Source organism: Balaenoptera ricei, chromosome 12 (genome assembly GCF_028023285.1).
Source record: "Balaenoptera ricei isolate mBalRic1 chromosome 12, mBalRic1.hap2, whole genome shotgun sequence".
NCBI classification, from domain to species: domain Eukaryota; kingdom Metazoa; phylum Chordata; class Mammalia; order Artiodactyla; family Balaenopteridae; genus Balaenoptera; species Balaenoptera ricei.
The window spans coordinates 85,733,510-85,756,189 of NC_082650.1; the positions used below are offsets into that span (position 1 = coordinate 85,733,510).

The 22,680-nt window shown below is 36.7% G+C and overlaps 1 protein-coding gene across 7 annotated transcripts in view; it reads right to left on the minus strand.

Annotated features, from left to right (window-relative positions):
- The window catches only part of RIMS1 (regulating synaptic membrane exocytosis 1), a 472,918-nt gene that overhangs the window by 136,332 nt on the left and 313,906 nt on the right, over positions 1-22,680 (minus strand). For 5 of the 7 annotated variants that reach the window (XM_059941806.1, XM_059941808.1, XM_059941804.1 and 2 more), the window contains 9 exons: positions 22,015-22,061; positions 20,035-20,147; positions 18,042-18,172; positions 17,299-17,470; positions 17,023-17,176; positions 15,803-15,874; positions 11,199-11,352; positions 10,343-10,468; positions 8,656-8,718 (listed from right to left, as the gene is read on the minus strand). In XM_059941806.1, the coding sequence (XP_059797789.1) occupies positions 8,656-8,718; positions 10,343-10,468; positions 11,199-11,352; positions 15,803-15,874; positions 17,023-17,176; positions 17,299-17,470; positions 18,042-18,172; positions 20,035-20,147; positions 22,015-22,061 (1,032 nt within the window). Of the gene's footprint in view, positions 1-3,925; positions 4,016-8,655; positions 8,719-10,342; positions 10,469-11,198; positions 11,356-15,802; positions 15,875-17,022; positions 17,177-17,298; positions 17,471-18,041; positions 18,173-20,034; positions 20,148-22,014; positions 22,062-22,680 lie in introns of all 7 variants that reach the window. The other 2 variants (XM_059941810.1, XM_059941803.1) reach the window with 2 other exon arrangements.

Consider the following 22,680-nt stretch of genomic DNA (forward strand, 5'->3'; position numbering starts at 1 on the left):
GAGACGAAGGAGCAGGAGAAGTATTTCCAGATTATGTGGATGGTTATATGTCAAAGCTGCCAAAGTAGAGGGACATTTCTGAAGAGAAAGCATTTTGCTGGCAGAGGATGTGAGGGAGACAGTGCATTTGATTTAGACTTTTGATGCACACAGGGCCTACCAACCACCGAGAAATTTAGGCCTGGTTTGCAGGGGAGGGTCTGGCATGACCAGTTACAGTGGAGTGTTGTCTTTATATGTATTAGTGTGGAAACTTTTTTTTTAAGTTTATTTATTTATTTTTGGCTGCGTTAGGTCTTCCTGGCTGCACGCGGGCTTTCTCTAGTTGTGTCGAGCGGGGGCTACTCTTCGTTGTGGTGCGTGGGCTTCTCACTGCGGTGGCTTCTCTTGTTGCGGAGCACGGGCTCTAGGTGCGTGGGCTTCAGTAGTTATGGCATGCGGGCTCAGCAGTTGTGGCACGTGGGCTCAGTAGTTGTGGCTCAAGGGCTCAGTAGTTGTGGTGCACGGGCTTAGTTGTTCCGCATCATGTGGGATCTTCCCGGACCAGGGCTCGAACCCGTGTCCCCTGCATTGGCAGGTGGATTCTTAACCACTGCGTGACCAGGGACGTCCCAGTGTGGAAACTTTTGATTGACAGACATATAATTTCAGGGATGGGATGGGCGGGGCAAAAGAGGAAAGCTGAGGGGGAGACAGGGAGGAAAAGCAGCCTGTAAAGGAGACTGTCTTAGCACAGAGGTGTTAGGGAATTTGTAGAGGATGCTGAAGACAGGAGAGGTTAGATTTCTGGAAGAGGTCAAGGAAGAAGATAAAACATCCGAGGAAAGGAATCATTCTCCAGTGGCTCTAGAAATCAGTGTTTCTGAACACGTAAGCAACATTCTGTTGTAAAACCTGGGAAAGGAAAGGTTAACAGCAGGCCTGTAACTCACTCCTTCCAGATCAGGGAACAAGGGGGAACCGATGACCTCAAGCTGACCTTGACACAGATGAAGGAAAGTACAGTGACCTTGACCAGACCTCCTTGTAAGCATGCAGTGGTATTTGCTAGAGAAAAGATAAAAGAGAGCCCTTATCTATTCAACGTCTTCAGCAGGATACAACTAGTCTTTCTAGATCTTTCACTATAAACGAACTCCAAATTTCCTGACTTATGGGTCACGACTGGATGGGGCAACGGGGTAACCCCTACGTATTTTTGCTAGTTGTGTAATCAACAGAATATATTATATAATGGAGATGCTCAAACACAGAAATTACTTCCTTTACAAACAGTGTCTCCACGTGCCTGTCTCAAAATTCATCTGTTAACCTGGGCCAAACCATCCTCATAAGGAAGAAAAGGTCGGCCTGATGGTTTTGGGGTCCTTCGGGAAAACAACATGCTAACTGTGCCTGGTGCTTCTTTATCTTGGAATCGTCAGTGAAGTGTGGTGTGGGGTACTGAGTCTGCTTTAACAATTTCATCCTTTGTACTAACACAGAACTTCCTTTGCTTTCAGAGTTAGTGAGGATACTCCAGAAAAGGGCATTAAGTAGGTATAACAGCATACACATGTTCATCAAGATGGTTTAGAATCAGCAAATTGTTTGACCTCGATAGGTTACAAGGCTGTGGAAATACTGATATGTCACCATCTCAAGAATATGAAGTTATGCCTTTAACAACTTTTCTATAATATCTTATCTACTAGGTATATGTCAGGCATTGATCAGCTCTCTGGTCAGTCACAAGAACTAAGTAACCTGGAAAACCCTCAAAGCTTCCCCAGTTCCTACTCTCCTCACATCCTGTCTAGGGACTTACAGGTGCATCTTCCAAAGAGCACAAAGCCCCCACTGCTGGTCCTGCTCTGTCCCGTTTCGAAGTTGCTCAGAGGTCTGTGCCCAGAAGGACGGCATCCTCCACACCAAGACACACCTACAGCATCTGTAGATTTCCTGATGAGAACTCATCTCACTTTATTTTCTTCTTGACAACAAACTGACCCCAATAAGTTAAAGAACATTAGTAATACTGATTCCAGTCCCCTTTCATTTTTTTTCAAGGGGAAATTTCGTTTTTATTCAATAGACAGAGTGAATGTAGGTTTCAATCATATTTTCTCTTCTTCTATCAAAAGTACGTATCATAAGTGAGTGCACTCAGACTTCACTATGACCTGTAAAAGAATCGCGGCCAGATTATTTGTCTACAGGTTGGCCTGTTCTAAGGGTATTATCAGAGATGAAATTCAGCAATACATGGATCTGTAAATTCTCTGGCTTCAGCTCAACAAGAAAACACGTGCTCGACAGGCTTCAGCAACAGAATAAAACTGTACTGTCCAATGTAGTAGCCACAAGGGGCCAAGGAGCACTGCGAAAAAAGGAATGCAAAATATCTCCCTAACAGTTTTTAATTGATTATATGTTAAAATGATAATATTTCAGATATATACTAACGTATTAAAGTTAATTTCATATTTTAATATGGCAAGCAGAAAATTTAAAATTATGCATGTGGCTCAAACTGTATTTCTATTAGACAGAACCAATATAGATGATATTTAAGATGTTAGGGTATTGTTGTAGTCAGAAGATTCCGCTGACTTCATTCTATCCTTGTTTTAACACTAACCAGAAACATATAAGGAAATAATAATAAGTAAAAAAATATAAAAGTATTTTTTCTTGCTAGTCTTGTATATATTTTTGGGGGGTAATAGACAACAAACGAGAATAATGAAACAATTTCAATTGCGATTTTAGAAGAGCCCATTCAACTAAAGAAGAGCCCATTTCAACTAAAATTTCTTCTACAAATGTAAAGAAATACAAAAAGTTAGATTCCATTGTTTTCTATTACAAATTCTGCAAATACAAAAGAATACAAAATTAAAAAGTAGATTTTTTTAGTAGAATCTTATGAAGACACTAAAAAATGAACATGTCTACCTGTGCCAATCATTAAATTCCAGAAATAAATATCTCATAAATAAATGAGTAGAATCAGACTAGAAAGTTTGCTAAAGGAAAGCTTTAAGCAGCCTCTGAAGAAGAGGAAAAGTGGGTTACATTAACACAACTAAACATTTTTCTTCAGGATTTGTCAAGAGGTAGTATGCAAATTTCCAGTGAATAACTTCTAATTGAAAAGAGATAACAATTATAACCAAGACTATCAATTATAACCAAGTTTACTGGGATAGAAAGTTCCACCACAATGGAAAAATTAGCTGCTCACAATTAGGAGACAGCGTAGTACATGATCACTGAATTAAAGTCAGAATTATTTATTAATCAGTCAATTTAAAGTGCTCAGCAAAATTACGTTATGTGTGTATATAATGTGCCTTTATTTTTGTAAGGCATCAGGAAATCTATGATAAACATACTATTTTTTGTTGAAATATAATTTAAGGCAAAACGATCTATATCAAAGAGCAAGTTGATTTAAAAAAAAAAAAACAAATATAGATGCACAAGGGAAGTATTCTATCTAAATAAGATTCTTGTTTTGCGTTTATGGAAGATTGTAGTTGAACCCATAAATACTATTTATCAGCGGAAGTACTAGGAAAGTGATCTTCCCCTTCAGATAACTCACTGGCCCTCACAACCATATCAGCGTACTGAAGGCTCCCTGAGTAGGTGTAGAGAAAACCACTGAACAGCAACAAAAGGGGAAAAGCAGCAGCGAGCAGCAGTTACAAATCACGTCACGCCATTTGCAACAGCATTCACGGAAATACGTGTATGTGCTCCCTCTGGCTCCGCCACATACACACATCTCTACACAGGCGTGTACGGAAAGGGAGGGGAAATGCAGACAGTCGGCAAGTGAACGTGGATGAATAAGCTGTGAGACTCAGTGACACAAAACAAAGTGATAGGGAAAAAAATGACTGTACAAAATGACAGGAAATTAAGAGAGTCTTTATACCTTTCTCGTTCTGGTGAATGCAAACTAGCATCTGGTCTCAAGCAGTTGGTACTAGCACTCCTCGCCCTGTCAAGGGAGGGCTGCAGGTCACTAGTGCCAGCGTATTGCATCCAGGGTGGAGGAGAAAGACAGAGAAAACAGAGAGAGGAAGACCAGTTAGAGAGGAAAGCATCGAGTCCTGTCCCCTTTACACAAAGTGCAGAATCACTGCGAGTCGGTTCATAAGGGTGTGAGCGCTGACAGGATGGCCGTGCACAGTTTTGTTTAGAAAATGACACTAAACAAAGATTATGCTTGAATTGCTTTGCATAATTTTTTTAAAAGGGTCTCAGACTGAAAAAAATGAGGCTAAGTCACACCTACTTATGAAAAAACTGGATACAGAAAGCACTGAAACAAAATGCCTAACACTTCATTACCAACGACAGATGCCACACCAAAACAAAATGAAGGACAGCAGAGGAGGAAAATTTTACAACTCAGCTATTTTGGTTCAAACACTAGACAGGGGAGGTGGACGGTATGATGTCCAAACGTCCTTACCTAACCAGAATCTCATCAGGAAACCTCAGTGCTCTCGAGTGAAAGCATTCATGGTGAAGGGGTTTGGTTTTAGTATGTGCAGGCAGAATTGAGCTCCACAAAGTAAAATTGTCCAAAAATAAAATAATATAAAATCAATTCTCATAATTGAAATCAACAAGTAAAACAACAAATAAATGACAAAGAAGACAACGACTAGAGATCTGATATTTGAGTAAGTAGATTTCATTTAGAGAAATATTCTAGCATAGGTTTTATAATTAAAGCTATTTTTATTTTTTTATTATATTTTTAAATTAGTTTTTATTGGACTATAGTTGATTTACACTGTTGTGTTCGTTTCTGCTGTACAGCAAAATGAATCAGTTATACATATGCATATATCCACTCTTTTTAAGATTCTATTCCCATATAATTAAAAAGTAATGGGCAGAGTTCCCTGTGCTATACAGGAGGTTCTTATTAGCTACCTATTTTATATGTAGCAGAGTGTGTATGTCAACCCCAATCTCCCAACTTATCCCTCCCCCCTTTCCCTCTTAAAGTTATTTTTAGATATCATGAGTTTTCTCTGTATGTAATTAATTTTAAGAGGAAAAGCTAATGCTTTATTAGAAAGTAAATTTGCTATCTTTAGTTGGTGAGGGATTAGGGATTAGTTTATAACTGAGACTCACTGTTATGACTCTTACCTGTAAATACTCCAGTGGGAACAGTTCTCTAACAAGCACATCTTGGGCGGTAATGTTTTATAGTGCCTAACAAGATGTCTGGAACATGGGAACGCAGACACACAGGAAACAGAAAGATACATGTGAAGCGAATTTTATCAGGATATGAAAAAAGTAGGAGACCTAGAAAGCTACAAACACAGACGGATCTTTCGTTTTCCTCAGAAAAACCAAAATAATTATTTGAAGGTAGGAAAAGAACTGTTAAATATGGAATCATAGACATCTGTCTTCATAATTAAGATGAAGACTCTAAATTATAGTTTAAAAGCCTTAATTTGAAAAAGATTTGAGAACTACACTCTATGAAGTAACCAACATGAAACTTACTATTTAATCCCTGTTTAATATTATACCTGCTTCTATGGAAATAACTCATAGCTAAAAGTATTAATCAGATAATTTATGAAATTTGGGAATTAATATGACTAAAAGTTACTACTCTAATAACAAGCAAAATGCTGACCAGCATTGCAGGGACAAGGCTGGTCACGGTACTGAAGGCAGTAAAGGAAGGAAGATCAAGAGGTGACTGCAGTAGGCAAGTCCTTTCCATTTATCACCTTCTGGATACAAACCCAACAGCAGGTAACACTTATCACCAGAAACTGGGTGGGATGGGTATTAGCTGCAACCAGAATATGAATTCTGATTTGGCAGAAACAAGGCCCAACATCATCTGAATGCCTTTAAAACCTGTGAGGACATCTGGACTGTCTATATCACCAAGGGTAAACTAGGTCCTGTCAATGAATGTTTTGGTAATTTAATAATGTTTCTACAAAATTTAACTGTCAATAATGAAAATCTATTGTCCATTTTTGCCTACATTAAAGTATGATAAATCAGGAATAGAAGAAACATTTGCTGAGGACATATTAAATACCAAACACCCCCATGGGTTTATTCATGTTTATACTAAAGGTTGATTCAGGAAATCTTTTAAAGCTTTGGTTTAAAATGTATTAAAGTACCACATTCGAGCACAGATTGAGGACACTTTTACTGAAGCAAAGGATTCAGCCTGCTTCATAGACAGAATCTTCTTTTCAACTCCTAAACCTTAGGCAACTGTCTTTAGTAACAAGTTGCTATATAACTTTTCTAAGCAATTGGTTCAAAAGTGAATTTTTTTGGGGGGGGTACTCTCTAACAGGGGTCAGCAGAGAATGGAAATAGAATGAAAAGTGGCCACAGTTTTTAGTTTGAAGGTCCACGTTGGCTTTGCCATTTATTGGCTGTGAACCTGGATGATTCAAGTCATCAAGCCTTTTTCTACATCTATATCATGGAGGAAATAACAATCTTTAACAGGGATGGTGTGAGGATTAAGTGAAATAACAGGTACAAAGGGTCTAGGACACAGTAAGGAAGCCACAGCATTTTCTGTACAACATGACTGTCTCAGGAAAGGTTTTATGGAAAAAGCATTTGATAATAATAACAGTGAGGAGGGGGATGAATTAAACAATATGAGACAGATTTCTGTAGTATGTGACTTTGATATGCTGTGCGTATAAAATCTCCAGGGAGTGGCTTTAATTTGCAAAGTTTCCAAAATATGTTTGACTCACAAACTCTTAAATTGGCTGAACTTCATGCGGAACCAACTCCTCGGAACACATTTTTGGAAAAACTAGTTTAGTGGAAAACTTCAAATAGACCTGATTTTGAATCCTTGCTCTGTTACACGTCAAATAAAACTTTCTTAGCATCTTTCCTCCTCTGTGAAATGAGGATAAAAATGTTCATATGATACAACTATTGTCAGGACATTGAGATAAAATTCATTAAATAATTACCACTGTGCTTGGTACTCAATGAATGTTATTTTCCTTGTTTACTGGAAAGTAGTAAATCCACAGGTTTTATTCTTAAAAGTCGTAAGTGAATATGATAGGTTGTATTCTGAAGATAAGATTTTACAAAATGATGAAACTACTAGCTTATTCTATTGTGCCTATCCTGTTATTTTACCTTTGAAAGTGGGATGTAACGGAAAGAAAAACAATATATTTAGTGATTCTGTTTAGCTTATTGGTGTGAATGTGTTAAAAAATACCCACATGTTGGGGGCCGGGCACACACCAGGTGCCTAATAAATATGAAGGTTTTGTTTTGTTTGTGTTTTATAGTTGTGGTCACCCCAACGGGACCATGAGAAAATTTTCTGAATCTGTAAAGAAATCATTCCTATTAAACTATTTGTCAGGACAACCAAAGTAAGGCTGGAGGCTTTCGAATTATAAAGAATTGAGCTGATTTGTACAATAGTTAGGATTTTACATTATTTCTCCAGTTTGCAAACAGAACTAACATCCCTCATTTTTCCCTGTGGCACCGCACACAGGGCAGTAGTTATCACTAGGAGAGTTTAATATACGTAAAAAGTTAGTTCTCATTCGGGTGACCATGTTCAATTCCTGAGCAGAAGCCCAGGTCCACACAGACACAATAAACCTGCATTTGTGTTTGTGTCTCAGGTTTTCCAGGTACAGCTCTTTCCTTCTCTCTCCTGTTTACTCTTTATTGGTCATAGTATTTGAAAGAGTTTATCTGTGTGTGTTGGTTCATTTGTCTCACCTAGTTACTACTTCTTTACCTTCCATTAACTTCACATTGACAATAAATATGCACAGACTGTATTCTGTGAGTAATCTGTAAAATGACTTATTTGGGATATGAGATCCAAGATGTAATGAGATGAAAATAAAGTGCTAGGTTCTCAGCTCCAATTTAGACGACAATAATGTATCCCCTCTTCTTCTCCTCTTTAAGGAGGCTTTATACCGTTACGTGTCTCTATGGGAAAGTTGGTAGTGTAGCTTTTCTGACCTGGTGAGGGTACGAAGGAAGGGAGGGCTTAGAAGTTAACAGGTCATATATCCGCACTCTTTATCAAGAAGGAAACTGAAGCTCAGCTCTTAAAAATGAAGTGGTAAAGATCTTATTAAAAGCAAACAGAAAGAAAACAACAGTAGAATCAAAACATAAAAATAAAAAAAGGCTAAAACAAAGTGAACTTATAATCACGGAAACAGTAACACTGCCACGCACAGCAGATCAGACCTCTTGTGTCTAGATGGGTGCGTGTGTGTGTGTGTGTGTGTGTGTGTGTGTGTGTGTGTGTGTGTGTGTGGTGGGGCTCACAGTGAGGTTATAGAATTTTAATTGCAGAAATCGGTTCCTCGGTTTTGGAAATGTGTGAACAGTTACACAGAGGCTCAGCAGCCTCTGGATTTCAAATATTTTGATAGAAAAGCAGTCTGCCTGGATCAGAATTCAAATATATTTGGAACCTTTTCCACAACCTCCATATAAAACGAAACCAATTTTGAACACTGGGGAGATTAATTTCACGTATTCGTAATAATACCGCTAAGGGGGAGACGGAAGCAGAGTAGAATGGAAAGAGTCATCACACACAGTTACCGTCACCAAATTCCTGTTATTTACCTGGTGGTGTGTAGGCATTCTGCACTTCGTCCTCGTTTTGCTCTGGGAAGCATGAGAAGCTCACTGCACAGACAGGATGGGTGGTGAGTGAAACAGATAAGTTATGAGGCATTAAATGACATGGGTTATGCCAATGGTATGCCGATGACAACATGAAAAGGGAAGAAACCAGATTGTCTACACTAGCATATTTGCTTGAGAGGTTAAACAAAAATAAACATGACAGTACTTTTAAAATTTTCAACAATAAAGTACAAACATTATGGTCGAAGTCCTGGCTGTTGCTGATTTGCTATTGTATTTCAAAGTGATTTCACAGAGTATCATATCAAGGCAAAACGAAACTAAACTGAACCTTCCCCAAATAAGACGTAGAAATCTGTTTCCAATTCTAGACACTTAGGTATTTTAATAACTTTTAAAAGCCCTATAAATCTGGCTTTTCTGATACTAATGGGAACCCTAAATTTTAAAATTTCTTTTTAGCAACTCAAAGCATGACAGTTTTCTTGGCTCTTATAGCCCGTAAAATGCAATATCACTTATTCTGTTTCTCCTTTACCAACGAAGAACATACTTGATTACGAATGTTTTATCTTAAAACTGATACTTTTTCTACACTCAAATTAATTTCACTCTATTGAATGCCTTGGTCCAGAAGTCCTTCTTTTTCCCCCTCGTCACCGAAATTCATGGTGGCCCCAGTGAATGTCAACAAAGGGACCCTCACCTGACTCCACTCCACCTGAGCAGCGGGGACCCCCTCCTCCGAGCAGTGCTCTGTCCCAGTAAGTACCACAACCTCAACTCCTGAAGGTCATGGCTCCAGCAGGGTGACAGTTAGGGAGCTAAGAGGCTCTCCTTGAGTTCTGTGTCCTTGACTACACAGCAAAAATCAATCATTGTGTACCAACCTCGTTCCCTACCCTTCCCTAAAAGTTTCTACACTTCAAAAAGCCACAAGACACGATTCAACCAGCTGGGGATTTGAACAACCCAAAACAACAGATCCTGAGCTTGTGGTCAGGCCCGTCTTACAGGAAGGGCATTGGTCTGAGGAGTAAGTCCGCGGCCATGTAGAACCATGGAGTTATAACATCAAATAAGTGCAGAACTAAGCCTAAGTACACATCCATAGAAGAAAGAATCCATTTCAATATTTTGTACTTTATAGACATTTTAGGTAATTACATTTTATGAGAAGTAGGTGTCCTAAAAAATATTACTGCTGAAGTTTTCACAGAAACTCTGCAATAGTAACTGTCTTTCAGGTGACCTGTACCCAAAAACTTTTTATTGCAGAAAAAACATAATTTTATAATTACATAAATAATATCCCAAAGACTGCAACCCACAAAAAATAAAATATTTGAAAATTGCTTATGTAGACTCCCTTCTATAATTTAGGTTAGTATCTAAGTCAACAACAAACTGTACATTTAAAACTGGCTAAACATAAATTCTGATTTTTTTTTTAAATGCACCTTTTATGACAATATAATATTAGTCAAATATTTCCCAGAGTTGCATTTCTATTAGAATATCTTAAGAGTCGTTCCTTGGGAGAAGTTCAGTTTTGAATGATGAAATACTTTTCCTGTCTTTTGCACTATGCCAAGATACCTATCATAGACGAAAACAGAGCAAAGAAGACATACAGTGCTGAGATCATAACGTGAACAAATACCTGTCTTGTTCTGATAGACACTGACTGTCCACATCTCCAGGTCTGTGACCAACTGGGCTGCAGGACACATCGTGGTGTCTGGTTGGAGAACGTGACCTTCTTGTTGGATGAATTTCATCTAGACTCCTGAAATGATTGCAAAAATTTAAAGGCATCACAATGTACCACCTTCCCCAAACAGGGTGACAGACTAACAGGAAAGAATGGACGGTAATTGGCAAATAACTGACATGGCTTGAAAAGTGCTGGCCTCGTCACCAAATACCTGTTTTAAAGGTATTTATTCTCTACCATTGCTTTGCCTGTGCTGTATTTCTCCAACCTCCTTTGTTTACTTCCATCAAAAAAGGACCACGATTTTCATCTGCATACTTAGTGAAAATTTCAGAAGTGTATTTCAGGGTGAGATGAAATACAGCACGATATAACTTCCGTTTTATATGCTTTTCCAAACATTTAAAGTGCTTCAAAGAGACAATCCCAAATTTCTTAAAAATGCATTCTGACTCTTAACCTTATCATTTGTGCCACTTCTCTGCACAGGTCTAATTTATTACCATACAATTTCTCCCAACAGGAGAAAATTAACTAGCAAACAGAATACAAGACAGTTATTCAAAAATGGTGCTTGCAACACTGACTTCTTCCACTCCCTGGGAGATTACCTGAGATTAGAGGACAGAATGTTGCATAGGTTGGGTAATGAATAAAAAGGCATTTTGCCTACAAAGGATTCTGAAAAAAATAACTTGATTGACCAAACCATTATTTCATTTCTGTTAGAGTCTTGTGGCAGTTTGCACTGTATTATAATAAAGAGTACCGTCAAGGATGCTAAGCTCTTCTCGAAGCCTACCTCTGTAATGGCACATTTGGTAAACGGGAACGCGGCCTCCCCTGATCATCGCCACGATGAGGAGACACCGACCGTGAGCGGTGATGCGTTGCTCTCTGCTGCTCTGGCACAGTTAATGTTGAAGGTTTGCTTTCTCTAGCACTAGACCTATAACCTACTGGCAAGAGTATACACAAAGAACGAGTCAGTATTCTTCTATAGTGTCAGTGCTAATGTGGAGTCATCAAATGATATGGAAAGCGGCCATTGACCTATGAAGATAAATGCCATGCAATCGGTATTACCAGCCTTATCGTCAAAACTACTAAGTATATGTACAGAGTGTAACATACACATGCATGAGGACCGGGTACAGTTTGGCTCAAAGGTTACCATGGAGATACTGATGACGAATATGACAGCTGATGCCTCAGACATCAGGATGAGTTGGGATACCAGTTTACGGAATGAGTGAGTGATTTTTTGAGCAACACAAATCAAGCACTTGACAGTGAACTGTTACTCATATACAAGTCAATGCTTAGAAATTTAGTGTCTCTTCGAATGTTATTGGAATTTTTCTGCCAAAGGATAAATTATGTTAGTTGGATTTCAGATGGCTTCGCTAATAAGAAAATAAAGATGCTACCATACCAATTTTAATTGACAAAGAAGAGCAGCAGGTCTTCACTATAACAAATACTGAGTGTGAATTTTGAGGACCACAGATAATACTGCAATTTTCAAATGAAAATAGGGTATGGGTGGAGCTGACTATGGCAATAATGCAGAACAAATCAACCCTCCGAAAGAAACAATTATCAAATCTACCCCAGACATCTGAAACTATTCCACAAATGTGTTAGTAACCTAACATAATTAAGTTAATACAGTTACTTAAAATTAAATTCTAAAAGTCATTCTCCCTTGACACCAAAAGGTTTCTATGATCTCTGATTTAGTTAAGATAAAATAGCAAACCATAGTAACAGTTTAATTAAATGTTTTCACAGGGTCATTGTTGCTATTATTGGAAGGAAAATAAAAAATTCTGTGGCCAAAGGAAAAATAATGATATTTACAACAACATGAAATGTACACAACCATGAAAACATTAAGTCTAACAAGGTAGCTTGAACTGCTGCTCATTTATTTACTTGACAACTCCCAAATTATTTTTAAAATATGCCATGTAACATTATTATTAAAGGCAGACTAAATTCCCCAGCAGTTTATTTGTTGTGATTGTATAACCTTTTGACTAAGCTTAGACTATACGGAAGGTCGTTAAACATTACATAAAGGCCAATTTGACAATATTGACACCAAAGAAGCTCAGCCATTTTGTCACTCTCTAAAAACCTCGGTAAAGGACCAAATAATATAAACATAAGTGGTATAATTTATCATTTCATTTTATGACAAAAATAAGAGCAATTCAGGTACTATTTTGAATTTCATGTAGAAAGTTTCCTTGTTGTTCAGACATACAAATTGTAATATTAAGTCTAGAACGATACCAACTAAATTTACATGTAGTGAATTTATTTCATAGTTCAATATTAAAAAATAATGGTGGCTGTTTTAAAGATAATTAATCCAACGTCTGAATTACTTAAAACATTTTAAACTACCATTTGGTGTCATTTGAAAACATTTGGTATCAATTATATTATAATTATGGAAGGTCAGTATTGAATTGGGAGCACCATTTCAAGATTTCAATGAATATTCAAGGTATATACATGGAACTTTTAGATTTGGAATAATTAATTATTCTGAAGTAACTTTTAGAGACTTTAGGCAGCTTCTGTAAAAGGGTATAATTAATTTTTTTCTTGGGTTCTTTGTATTTACATAGAGGTTAATGTCTTTTTTATCCTATCCTAATATGCATTCATAGGCCTTTCCCTGCTTTTTATAATAATTTATTTTTTTATATTATGTTTAGTTTATTGTTGACAACATGCACTCTGCCTTCAGAAAAAAGGCAAGAAGGAACTGCTATTTTATGCTCATTTCTATGTTTCAGTTAGTTCAAAGTTATCGGGTTGTTTTTGTTGTTGTGTTTTTTCATTTTCTGAACTTGCAGTAATGGTCTGAAAGCTGAGGTTGCCAGATGCCTGGCCTCAGATGAGGGCATTCCGTGGGTGGTTATTTTTATTCTTCTTAAGCAGCTGAAATTACTTATTTTAAGTAACAATAAGGCTATGATAACTATAAAGGTAGTAAGATGTAGCTCTGGAGGTCTCAACTGCTTAAAGGTGGTAATACATCAAACGAGAACATAGAACCCTGTGGTCCTAGAGAAGCCAGGTGTTAGGAAGTTCAAGGCCCAGCTGCGGTAGAACATCTAAATGACGCTTTCCAGCTTCTTCAGCAAACGTAACCAGAAGCTTCATTGAGTGCGTTAAACATACATAGAACTACCTGGCATCCACTCGTGAACAAAGTTCTCTCTATACTGGACACTAGGAAATCTGTAATCAGCCTCTTAGAATATCTGGTAATGTATCAACACACTTGTTTATTAACTTATCCCCTCACTTTATTTTAGCTTCTTGCCCTTATTTTACCATCTTTCCTCTTTATTTAAAATGTACTGTTTATTGCTCTGTGTCTTGCTATATTGTATTTGCCACACATGTATATCTTTAGAAGTTACCATATATACATCTTGAATCACTGAAGAGCACCCCCTAAAATATAAGTAAATTCCATTATCTCCTTTATTAATTTATGAAGAAATCTCTGGAACATAAAATATTACTGATTGGCTTACGTAATTTATTAGTTATATTCTATTAAAAGTTGGCCTCGTTACATTAGAAATGCTAAATAAAAATGGATATCATTTGAAATGGCAATTCAGACACTGCTTCTCTATGGTCAAAGGATAATCCCTGATTTAAACATATACAATCATATGTTTATGTCAGGATGGAATAGAGATATATCTAGAATTCAGTGTTCTTTGGTTGTTCCAAACACTAACACCATTGCAGTCGGTCCTATACTTCCCATCTTGGCTGTTATCCATGTGGTCTCTCAGGGAGAAAAGAAGAAACTCATCGTTTTTGTGAGTATTTGTTGAATTAGCTGTTCATTCATTCATTCATTCATTCGCTATCCGGCCTCATCATAAAAATGTGAAATTTTAGGTGAATAGCCTGTGAGAACCACCCACAGAAGTAAATTCTATTCAGATGAGTTAGAAGTGACAACATGAAGGCGAATTAACAGCCAAGATTCTTGTTAGAAAGGTTTGTTGACAAGACCCCTTTCCTATAAGGAATCATCTGAATTCTATTTAAATATGACAATGGGTACCATGGACAACTACCTTCCCCCTTTCAATTCCATAAAGACAATATTCTACTAAATTCTGTGTGAAAGTTTCTGGGTAGAATGTGCCTAATTATTCTGATCCTTTTATAAATCAACAAACTCAGAAAGCAAAACATGAACTGTTATCCACAATTACCCACTATTATTTCAAACTCCTCCTGATGGTCTGATATCAAGGAGTAATATCTAAGTACACAGATATGCACAGAACCAGATTTATTGTTTTTAAGGTATCTGCTACTTTCATACAGTGAGCAAAGACGATATTTTCTCTGAGTTTCACGGAGCAAATGAAGCCTAACTTTAGGGAACTGTCCATAATTTTCTCCCAGTTTTAATGAAGTCGTATGTATCTCTCTAAATTGCGACCTCAGTCACTAGCCTTTGTAAAGTCTATTGACTTTACCAAAACCATTGCCCTCAAATTAAGTGCATCCCCACCTGAGAAATTATGTAAATTAAGGGAACATCTGTCAATATTGTCCCAAAGAAATGTCTTTAAGAACTCATATTTATATACCCCAAGATTTTCTCTTTAATGTCTTTTTGTTTGAATATCTCCCTACTCTTCATTAGTAAATAAAGGGAACAGGATTAGTGCCAAGAAAATACGTCTTCACTACTTGGTTTGACTCACTTTCTGACTAGACTCAGATGAGAAACATAGATTTGAACTGCACAGTGTCACAAAGATTTTACTAATTTATACAATGACAAAAAGACATTGACTTCAAACGAACATTGCATCTTTCTAAAGCATTTCCTTATTTTAAAACATACAGACACATTCTAGGTATAATCAGTGCTGAGCATTTCACAAAAGCGTTAAAAGCTAAGCCATGCCACATGCAATTTAAAACCCTGCCATGCACCTGTCTCAGTATATTCCATGGAAGGCTACATTATTTTCAGAAACGGAGGAAGCGAAGTCATAGACATACAGCATAAAACACAGGAGAATGGAAGCTTTATTAAAAAATTAACTCTATCCTTTCAAGAGTCATATTTTCACTTCTGCTCGGAGCATTGTGAAATGATGATTTTAACTTCGTTAGCTTCTAAGGGGGACCCTGACTAATTTAAGTGGGGATGTTAATGAGTAGTTTACTAGTCCATCTCAAACTTTCTTAATAATTTGGAAGACAAGTCACCATGGAATAGTATAATCCAGACTTCTCCGTGCTCTAAATCTCCAATATGGGACCCAAGGAAGTCTGGAAGCTGGCAGGAAAGCAAACACGGGAGCACAGTGAAGCCGGCCACGCTCCCCCACGCACCTGGAGGAACCACTCCAATGGCATCATCAACCTCATAGTCTGATATGTCACTGTCACTGATTCGCTGGGACCCTGCACGACAGGAAGGGAAACAGATACCTCTGTGTCCGCTCGGGTCAGGAAACGTGGAGGACATGGTCACATTTTTTTTTTTTTTTAAAGCTGATTACATTATTACTAAATACTTTCACTTTTGGTGAAGTAGAAGTTGATGTACGATGTCTCAGGTGTACAGCAAAGTGATTCAGTTATACATATATATACTACAAAGTTAATGCAGAGCTGATGCTTAAAAAAAAATGTTTGTTATCCAAGGATAACATATTCTCAGCATTCTTACAATCACTGAAGACACATAGAAGGAAGGGGATTTCATAGAACAGTATTTTGACTCTTCAAATTATTTTTAATTAAGGTCTATAGCAAAGTGTATACTGTTTTCTACCCAAATATGCGCCCTCCTCTGCAGTTCAGGGAGGATGGGGCTGAGTGGAAAGGTTCAAAGAGAACATTCTTGGCTGGAACTCTACTGAGTCCATATAATTGAAAGGGCATCAGGGCCCTTTATAAAATATTTATGTTTAGCCCTCAAAATTAGCCATCATACTGCATGAAACATTAATTTTGAGGAAATGATTGATCAGAGAAGCACTAACATGAAGTATTTAATTATATGAGGAAAACAATTTGGTTCCAGATTACCAAAATGAGGCTTCTAAGTTTCATCTGTTCAGTAAGAGATTTTGTCATTAAATCAAAAATTAACGAGTAAGTACAGAAAAAAATATGTTTTCTCCAATCACCAGATGAACAACAGCAAACAAACTTTACAATGCTTTAGAAAAATTGTTTCTTACAAATAATAATACTAAAAATATCCAGGAATTATACGGTTATTAAGATGTTCTATGTAGCAACCCACCAATAATGACAAAAATTACCCCATCAGTCAACCAATGAACAACTCCATCAGGACTGGGCAAAGAATTATATTTGAGAGTTTTTAAGCTTTCAGCTGTGGAATTACTCCACTATATTGTATATATTACTTTCATTGGGAAAATGCAGAAAATGGTTTTGCCAAGTCTCTTTATATAGATGACTGATTTTTCAATATTTCGATCTCTAATGAACATTTGAAAAAGCACCTTGAATGTTCATCTCGGATTCGATCATAACGACACAATTACTTCTGGTAACTGAAAAGAGCCTTAACCTACTTTGCAGCTTTTTGCTGGCGTTCTCCCCATGGACGTGTCGCCGTGGCATGAAGGGTGATGGCTGAGGCAGAGGTAGTGAGGATTCATCGTGAGTCTGAAGTTTATACCAATGCGGCTCATCATCTAGAAGCGCCGTCTCCAACTCTATGAGGATCTGAAAGGGCAGCTCTCAGGTTAGATCAAGCGCCGTTCCCCAGATATAATAAAAGCAGCCATAATAATGCACATCACGGAAGCCTCGAGGCATCTGACCCGGATCTTCACGACACCCCTCACCTCTCCAAGGAATTCACTCTCCTCTTCTTGCACCCTGGGCTGGTCCCACACGGTTATTTCCAACATCCGTTCTCTGAAATCTCTACGATGCACATGTGAATACACAAAAGTCTGGTTCCATTTTGGTTCTAGTACTTTCTTTACTGTTTTGGTTCTCCTTTTACTCTTATCACTGAAAAATAAGTATGTTTTGTCAATGAAAAAGCAAACGCAAGTATATGCTGCCACCTACTGTAGTTACATGCAGTGCTGGTCTTGGGATGTTTACTCTCTTTAATTCATAACTTTTAATATACAAGTCTGAAAAGACTCTCAAGTTTAATAAGATTAGTTTTAACCACAATGTAGGCAGTAGTTACGATTATAGAAACGCATACACAAAGGTACATTCTAAATGATGTAGCTGTCAAAGACTAATAGATGTGGAAACAAGGTAATGGACAATTTTAAAACTGGCAGATTATTTTAAAGAAACACAAGGCTTGAGGGAATTTTTTTAGGGATAATATAGTTTATTCCCTCATAGAGAAGTATCTATTACATTTTAAAGCTATATCACAGGTGTATGCATATGTGCAAATTCATCAAAATATATATATATAAAGTATGTGGAATTTTGGGTATGTCAATTCTACCTTGATAAAGCTTTAAAACATATATGAAACTGTATCCCAAGAGAGGAAACTCTACTTTTTTCTAATTAGCAAAGATGTTTGCATATTTTTTCTAAAATTATTCCATACCTTCTATCTGGAAGAAAATACATTTTTACATAGGGATTCCTGGGACGCCCATCTACTCTTGGGGGTAGATCTGTTGCTTGCAGAACGTTTACAATCAGCTGGTGGCCCACTTTGTCATACCACAGCTTCACCTAAGAGCAATGGAGAAAGAAATTAGCATTGGTAAAAATCATGAGGTATTATAATTTCACAAAAAATACTAAAATTATTTTTGAAGAAGGAAATTTCAAATTGCAAAATACAATTGAATTATAGATATTATTTCTGCAAAGAATACCAACTTGAAAGCATAACCCCTTTAGAACTTGACTTTTCACGCATTTTAAGTGTGACTTACAAGAGGCAGGCCTGCAGTGATGATTTATAGTCTCTTATATCATGCGATGGAATAAAACTAATGATAAAATTTTTAGAAAAGACTAAGGGAAGGGGGGGATATTGAAATAATTATCCTTGTTTTTAAATGCTAAATGCAAGTGTTTGGTGATTATACATATCTTAATAATGATTATAGCATGACTAAATGCATTCTGCAGTGCCAACTGTAGTTGAAATAAAATATTTGATGTTGGGAAAAATATATGCAAGTAACTTGGAAGACATCAGGAAACGCATTTACTGTATGCCTCTGTACACCAGGTACTGCTGTTTTCTGGTATTTTTTTCTTATTTAATTTTTATAATTAACCTATTACAGATAAATTTTCATGAGAGAAGGGGAAAGGAACAAAGGAAGGTACAATGCATAAATGATGCCTTTAAACCAAGCGAAGGCCAAATGGTATTTCTCCTAAGATACAAGATACCTGAATAACAAAAAGCAGGAAAATGGCACACTGAAATATTACTGGCAAACTCTTAATGCAGTCAGTGCAGTATTTGTGCTGGCAGGGGACAATGTTAACTTTAATTTTTTTTTTTTTTTAATTTAGAAGTTAGTTTTGGGCTTAAGGTTAAATAAGAACTATGATCATTGGTTGTTTAATAGGTATAGATCAGAATACATTTGAGTCATTAGAACAAAATAAGCTAATTTAACATGGGAGTAGTAAGGGGTAGATTAAGAATTCAAACCCGGATCTGTATCAATCCATACCTCTGTTCCTAATTAATACCAGAGGTGTGTTTTTCATAAACCTGAAATAGGTGGAGTGTATGAGAGATTCCCACACACACTGAAATAAAAAAGACGGCAGGGCAGATAAAATAGCACAGGGACTAGACAAAGATCTTTAACCTACTAAAAATAGAAGCTAAAACCAGGAAGGGTTTCAAAAATCACAGCAAACTTACAGTTACCTTGTTTGTTTAATTAAAACTAAGAGAAGAGCAGCAAAAACAGACTATAGAAATTCACACATTACCAAAGTAGCAAATGATCAACTACTTACAGAACAATGTGAAGCAAGATTTTCTTTTAGTTATTAATACAAATGTCCTGTATTCTACCATAATCTGAAGAAATGTAGCTTTTCCTAATAATTAGCCAAGTTTTCTTTACTCCAGCTTTTCCCAGATCACATATAAAACAACAGTGAAGAAAACTGTAGCTTTTTCACACTAATATCAGCAATCAAGAGTTTCATCAAATGTCTTAAGAAGTTAACAAAATATCTTAAGTTTCTCAAGATCCAGGCTCATGAGGTTGTTAAGTAAACAGAACATGACCCTCTAGGTTTATTACATCTAACCAACTACTTACCTTAGAAACTTTTATACAGCACACAAAAAATAATTGATACTTTATTATCTTATGTTATCATTTATCATTTACTGTTCAGAACATCTGGCATACTGTAGGCATTCAATAAATATTTCCAGATATATAAGTAAAGGACCAATCTAATAAATTAATGAAAATTGATGAAGTAGATTATGCTGTTAAATGACTCTGACTATATCACAGCCTTCAAAGAAAGCCACACATTTTAAAGACAGACTCAGAACAGGGAGCTTATACTAATGGTCTCCAACATGTACCAAAGACACATACAGAAAGTTGTCCTGGTAAGACTTGTGGCGCATCTTTGAGAGCTCCAGGGCTTGTTGGAGAAATTACAGAAATGGAAGGCCTTTCCATCTTCTGAGATTCAAAGGAACTAGAACCTAGAATGAGAAAAAAAAATCAAGTACTTTTTAGTAACATATTTGTAACCTATGTGTGGAGAATACATATTTTTCATGAAATGTTAAATGCATCTGTTACTGGTATAAAACCATAATTCAATGGCATCCATAAGAGTAGGACCTACTTTCAGTGGGATAGTCCAAGAAAGTTATCATCGTGCTTTCTTTGGTTAATTGTCTATTTTAAAGGTATTTAAAGTGATACAAACAAATACTGTATTTATTTGCTCCACTCTGTAAGTACTGACTTTCTGCGTTTCTAGAGGGTATTGGCCTGTGTATGCTCTTGTACAGCCTTGCATACAGTTAAAGGTTTCATGCTATCAGTGATAAGAAAGATGGTACCCGTTGTGTTAATTATCTTAGGATCATCTATGATGAACTGTCCTCACTGAAATTAAAATGAATGCACATATCATATAATTTATGAGCTGCGTCTAAGCCTAGATAGAATTCATCACTGTTTTAAAATACGATTTACATCTCTTTTGATTTTGATCTTACAGACCAATCTCCTGTCTGAGTATGCTGTCTAGTGATTCATGTGTGGAGGAGGTAGGCTGGCTCCCCACTCAGGCCCTCAGTGAGGCTCTTCTCCCCCTTTTTAAATGAAAGTCCTCTCTTCCCGGGTCACTGATAAAGTGTCCACAACTAGCAATATGGATGTCTGTAGAATGCTATTACTCCAGCAAGTATAACCTTGAACCTACAGCTATTCAAAACTTAGCTTTATTGAGAAAACACTATTTATGGACCATTTCCCAAGAGTATGTCATCCACATTTTTTTCCATACATGCAAATTATGTTTAAATTAAATCAGCGTCATGCTGTACCTTCTGAAGACTTTTAACTGTATGAAACAGTGCTATAAAATTCTTTGTTACTATGTCTTTTTTATGAAGTATTCTTAGGATAATTTTCTTCTTGGGTCTCAGTACAATAACACTGTTGCTTCTAACAGTCAGTATGTTTTTAATATTATACCAGTTTTTTTTTTAAATAACATCAACACTATAAATTATGCAGTTGGTTCCATTTCCCTCTTTATATTAGAAAACTCAAAACCAAATCTGGGCTCATGTCTAGCAGGTATGCAGAATATGATGCTATGCATTTGATTTACTAACCTAATCTCCACTTCCTTGTTTATCCCATCCATATATTTTCTACCTTCTTATAAGCATCACTTGTTTTCCCCTTAAATCACCTTGTATTTGCTATTCCTATAAGCTGGGTTACATAATAACACTTGGTAAGCAAGCCCAAGTATAATTAATTTAACACCCTTCCAATGCAAAGTAAACACTCGAGTCACTTCCACATTGTCCTTGGAAACGTCATCACACACATCGTCATCTTCTTTCATCTGGAGTCCCTTTAATGCCCATGCAGATAACTCAACCCTCTAGCCACAGTCCCCTGGCCCTTCATTCCCACTGAAATTCCCCTCTCCTCCACCCACTCACTTCCATGATCATATCTGACACCGTTACGCTGTATTAAAATTATTTATGTGCCTCTTTCCTTCACTGCTCGTGACACTGAGCCAATTTCCAATCAACCTGAATAATCCAGTATCACAATGCATTTTCATGTACAGCAAATAGAACTGTTACTGGTATATTAATTTTGCTCTGTGCATCCTGACTGCTATGATGCAGGTTATTGCCAATAAAGACTTTTGAACTTTTGATAGACATACACACACACACACACACACACACACACACAAGAGTAGAAAGAGAAAAATCTTAAAGCAGAACTCCTTTGGGTTTCCCAAGACTGCCATGATTGCCAACTCATTTACATCAAATGACTAAAGGAGACAGTAAATCTTATACTCACTGGACTCCAGGGGAGGATGGGAGCTCTCCGGAATCCGTGGAATGTCACTAAAAGAAACAGGGTATGGTGAAAATCCCATTAGCTAAGCCACCCTGTCTGAGACAATCACAGCCACACTTTATCTCAGTGGTGTGGAAAACCCTTTTGGGTCTTTACAGGTGTGGAAATGGACGGGAGTTACCATAAAGGCAATTTCTAATGTGCATGAATGTCAAACACCACACACACACAAAAAAAAACTGCAGGAAAAATAAGTTTTTATATATTTAATAGCAAAACACTTTAACATGACAACAATCAGAATAATATTGTGGCTAAAATCACCACAATATTTTTACTACCAAAACAGCAGGTTTTGGAAATAAAAAATGTCAAAGGCAATATTTTATTTCAGTTCTAGAAAATCAAAATGACACATATTTTACAAATCAGTAATATGCTTTACAAACACATCTGAAAGAGTTTACTGAATGAAAGGGATGGAAACATCTCTTGATAATAAAATAATATGGTGAATACCATGGGCAAAGTTAAAAAATGAAAAGGATGGATTGCTTTGGAAATTAAAAATGGTTCAAGCTTGCAACAGAAAAGCCAAAATATTTTATATATGTGAATATATAATTAATATACACATATATAACCCTATACAGAGATTCATATGTC